Source organism: Tenrec ecaudatus, chromosome 4 (genome assembly GCF_050624435.1).
Source record: "Tenrec ecaudatus isolate mTenEca1 chromosome 4, mTenEca1.hap1, whole genome shotgun sequence".
Classification (NCBI taxonomy): Eukaryota; Metazoa; Chordata; class Mammalia; order Afrosoricida; family Tenrecidae; genus Tenrec; species Tenrec ecaudatus.
In genome coordinates, this window is record NC_134533.1 from 66,434,165 (window position 1) to 66,438,528 (window position 4,364).

Genomic DNA, 4,364 nt, shown 5'->3' on the forward strand with positions numbered 1-4,364 from the left:
GGCATGTAGCCTCTCCAGCAATACTGTTCTACGCATCTCATTTATCTAGCTTCATCTTCATGAACTTATTTGACATTGACCCTTACCCCAGAAATGTTTTCTTTCCCTTTTCTAAAGAAAATGTCTTAAATATGACTTCCAGGAACTCAGAGATTGATAATAGAAACTAACTGAGATTTTTGTCCCTCATTTCCTATATGCGTCCCAGTGTCTTCTGATGAAGGGCCATGAGACCTTTTAACGGTTCTATGGAGTTTACACCTGCAACGTTCACTCTTGTTGGCATTCCAGGCCTGGAGGCAGAGCATATCTGGATCGCTGTCCCCTTCTGCCTAATGTACAGTATCATCTTCCTGGGAAATGGCATGATTCTTCACATCATCCGAACTGACGCTGCTTTGCACCAACCCATGTACTTCTTTCTTGCCATGCTGGCTTTTGTTGAGTTAGGTGTCTCCATCTCCACCTTGCCCACAGTGTTAGGCATCTTCCTTTTGGGCATTACTAAGGTTAGTTTTGATGGTTGTCTGCTCCAGATGTTTTCCATGCACTCGTTCACCCTCATGGAGTCAGGTGTGCTTCTGGCCATGTCTGTCGATCGCTTTGTGGCCATTTACAGCCCTCTACGCTACACAGCCATCTTGACAATCCCCCGCATCATGGGAATGGGTGTCGCTATTGCCCTGAGAAATGTGATGTTCATGCTCCCGCTGCCCATTCTCTTGAAGCGTCTGCCTTTCTGTGGCCACAACGTCCTCACGCACTCGTATTGCCTCCACCCAGATTTGATTAAATTGCCTTGTGGAGACACTCGCCTTAATAGCATCCTGGGTCTGTTTGTTATTACCTTCACCTCTGGGCCAGACTCACTACTCATTATGGTTTCATATGTGCTAATTCTTCACACAGTACTGAGAATAGCTTTTGGCACAGGGAGGTGGAGGGCACTCAGTACATGTGTGTCACACATTTATGCGGTTCTAGTGTACTACGTGCCCCTGGTCAGCCTCTCCGTGCTACACCGCTTTGGACGACACTTACCCCCACACCTGAAGACTGTTATGGCTAATGCCTATCTTTTTTTCCCACCTGTAATCAATCCCATTGTCTATAGCATCAAAACCAAAGAAATCCGCAGTCGCATCGTTCGTGCACTAGCCAGAAAGAGGAATAGGGTTTAGCTGAGACAGCTATCCTAAGAAAACAGTAACTTGGATCAGACCTGAATTTCTGGATTTGCTTTTCATGGATAAGATGTGAGGTGGGGGGGGGGAGGTAACCTATACCTCAATGCCATTTTTAGTAAGGAGTCTTGGTGGTGTACTGGTCAGGCATTGAGCTGTGGTTCAAGTGGTTAGCAGTTTGAAACTATCACCAGCGCTGCAGGAGAAAGATTTGGCTTTCTATGTCTAACAGTCACCGTCTCAGAAACCACAGGGAGTCACTAAGAGTCAGCACTGGCTCCATGGACGTGAGTTTGGATTGGAAAAGCTTCAGCAGATGGAAAAACAACAGAGCACCAGCTCCTCCTCCTCTCACCCATTAGAATGGAGCATGCCATTACGGTGAGGGGAATCCAGAAGAACATATGTCATTTGTCTCAAGTCTTTTAATATTTAGCTCTCACATTCCTTCCGTGAAATGCAAAACAATCTCTGGGGTGGTTTTTTTCCCTCAACAACATGTGATTTAGTGAGTGAAAAGAATCAGACACAATGAATAGGTATCATATATTTTCATTTATATGAGACTATAGAATAAATATGAACTAATCTGAGGTAAAAATAGTCAGAACAGTGGTTAATTTTTGGGGGACAGAGGTAGAAGAATGGGAAGGAATAGGAGCACATTTAAGGAAAGGTGAAAATGCTCTCTGCTCCATGTTAGGTGTATAAATGACATGATTATATTGATTTGTCGAGTTGGTTCATCTGTAATCTCTTCATCTCAATGTATGTTAATATTAGATAAGTATTCTAAATGATAATAATGAGTGGGAATGGGTTCTGTGTAAAACAATAGACTAGAAAACTGGCATGTCAATAGTTGTTGAATGTAGATGGTGGACACAGGGACATTCATTACACTGCTCTGTCTGCTTTGTATATGTTAACCATTATGTATAATGAAAATCAACAGAAAGTTCTACAAGTGATGTTGAGGTCAGTCTTGGTAGAATATGTACCATGAACACAATATATAATTTGGTCAGAAAAATGTTCTGACCTTGACAAGAAACCAAGGAGCCATGCAGCCACTATATGATAGAAGCTGAGGCGATCTGCTCCCATAAATATTTAGTCAGAACCAACTTGATTAAAATGAGTTTGGACTTGGCGGTGTTAGAAAACGTAATAGCTCAATGACAGGAAGAAAGGGTGTTCTGAAAAATACTTGTGTGTCATCATGTGGATTCTCACTCATGCTGACCCTAAATGATCAGAAAAACAGCAGTGTTCTAATTAGATAATGAGGTTTAATCGAGACCAGATATGTGCTTTTAATGTGCAACCCTTCTCCAATTACTGATAATGTTTAGTCTTTCATCCTATGCTACATATCATTCTGTGTCCTTTTTTTATTTAAGTGAAATAACTCTTCAAATCTTTGGCATATTTTCACAAAATATTATATTTTATCCAGGGCTGCTAATATATTTGTACAAGGTGGCTTTAAAAGGTTTATGGAAACATGAAATTAGGAAGCAATGAAATTTTTCTAAAAGCATTTGAAATTTATATATCTGCATATAAACAAGTTATATATTAATTTTGCATGAATTTTCTCCAAGTCTATGAATTGAATTATATTTCTTTAATAATGTATTGGAAAAATAGATCCATTTGCTTTTGATGAAATTCAATTTATCAATTTATGTATTTTGTTTATTTGTAAGAAATCTTCACATAATGAATGACGAAAAATAGTTCTAACAGTTAGCAATTAAAATATGAGTTCTCTCAATAATGTTTTAAATGATTTAAATAAATTTTTGTGTATGATGCTAAGGTTATTATTTTTAAAATATGAATATTAGCCATTCATGCCAACTTATAAAAATAGCTTTTCTTGCCACTAAATTGCCTTGACAAAATTTTGAGAATAATTTTTTAAATCATTTTATTGGGGGTTCGTATAATACTTGTCTCAATCCACACTTACATTCATTGTGTCAAGCACATTTGTACATTTATTGCCATCATCATTCTCAAAATATTTTCTTTCTACTTGAGCCCTTGGTATCACGTCATTATACCCCCTTTTCTCCCCGCTCCCCCCTCCCTCATGATCTCTTGATAATTTATAGTTTATTGTTATTTTGTCATATTTGCACTGTCCAAAGTCTCCCTTCACCCACTTTTCTGTTGTTCATCCCCCAGGGAGTAGGTTATCCTTGTTGAGCCTTGTAATCAGTGCCCCCTTTCTACCCCACCTTCCCTCCATCCTCCAGATATCGCCAATATCACCACTGATCCTGAAGGGATCATCTGCCCTGGAGGCCCTGTGTTTCCAGTTCCTATCTGTACCAATGTACATCCTCTAGTCTAGCCAGATTTGTAAGGTAGAATTCGGATCATGATAGTGGGGAAAGGAAGTATTTAAGAACTAGAGGAAAGTTGTATGTTTCATCATTAATTCTCTGCACCCTGACTGGCTTATCTCTTCCCCACGACCCTTCTGTAAGAGGGTGTCCACTTGCCTACAAAGGAGCTTTGGGTCTCCAGTCTGCACTCACCCTCATTTATAATGATATGATTTTTTGTTCTTTGATGCCTGATACCTAATCCCTTCTACACCTCATGGTCACACAGGCTGGTGTGCTTCCTCCATGTGGGCTTTGTTGCTTCTGAGCTAGATGGCTGCTTGTTTATATCCAAGCCTTTAAGACCCCGAACACTATATCTTTTGATAGCTGGGCAATATCAGCTTTCTTCACCACATTTACTTATGCACCATTTGTCTTCAGTGATCATATCGTGCAGATGGCCACCAACTGTTATGCTTTTGTGTTCTTTGATGCCTAATACCTGGTCCCTTTGATAACTTGGGGGTCACACAGCCTGGTGTGCTTCTTCCATGTGAGCTTGTTGCCAAATGGCTACTTATTTACCGGCAAGCCTTGAAAACTCCAGACGCTATATCTTTTGGTAGCCCAGCACCATCAGCTTTCATCACCACATTTGCTTATGCACACATTTGTCTTCAATGATTGTGTCGGGAAGGTGCGCATCATGGAATGCCAATTTAAGAGAACAAAGTGTTCTTGCATTGAATAAGTACTTGAGTGTAGTACCAATATCCAACTGCTGCCTTAATGCTAAAACTATAAATATATGCACATAAATAAATTTCCCCACCATCTT

At 40.0% G+C, this 4,364-nt stretch overlaps 1 protein-coding gene across 1 annotated transcript; it reads left to right on the top strand.

Annotated features, from left to right (window-relative positions):
• Positions 1 to 227: 227 nt before the first annotated feature.
• LOC142446813 (olfactory receptor 51I2-like) lies at positions 228 to 1,181 on the top strand. The gene has a single exon (XM_075548553.1). The coding sequence runs from the start codon at positions 228 to 230 to the stop codon at positions 1,179 to 1,181; it is 954 nt and encodes a 317-aa protein (XP_075404668.1).
• The last annotated feature ends 3,183 nt before the right edge of the window (positions 1,182 to 4,364 follow it).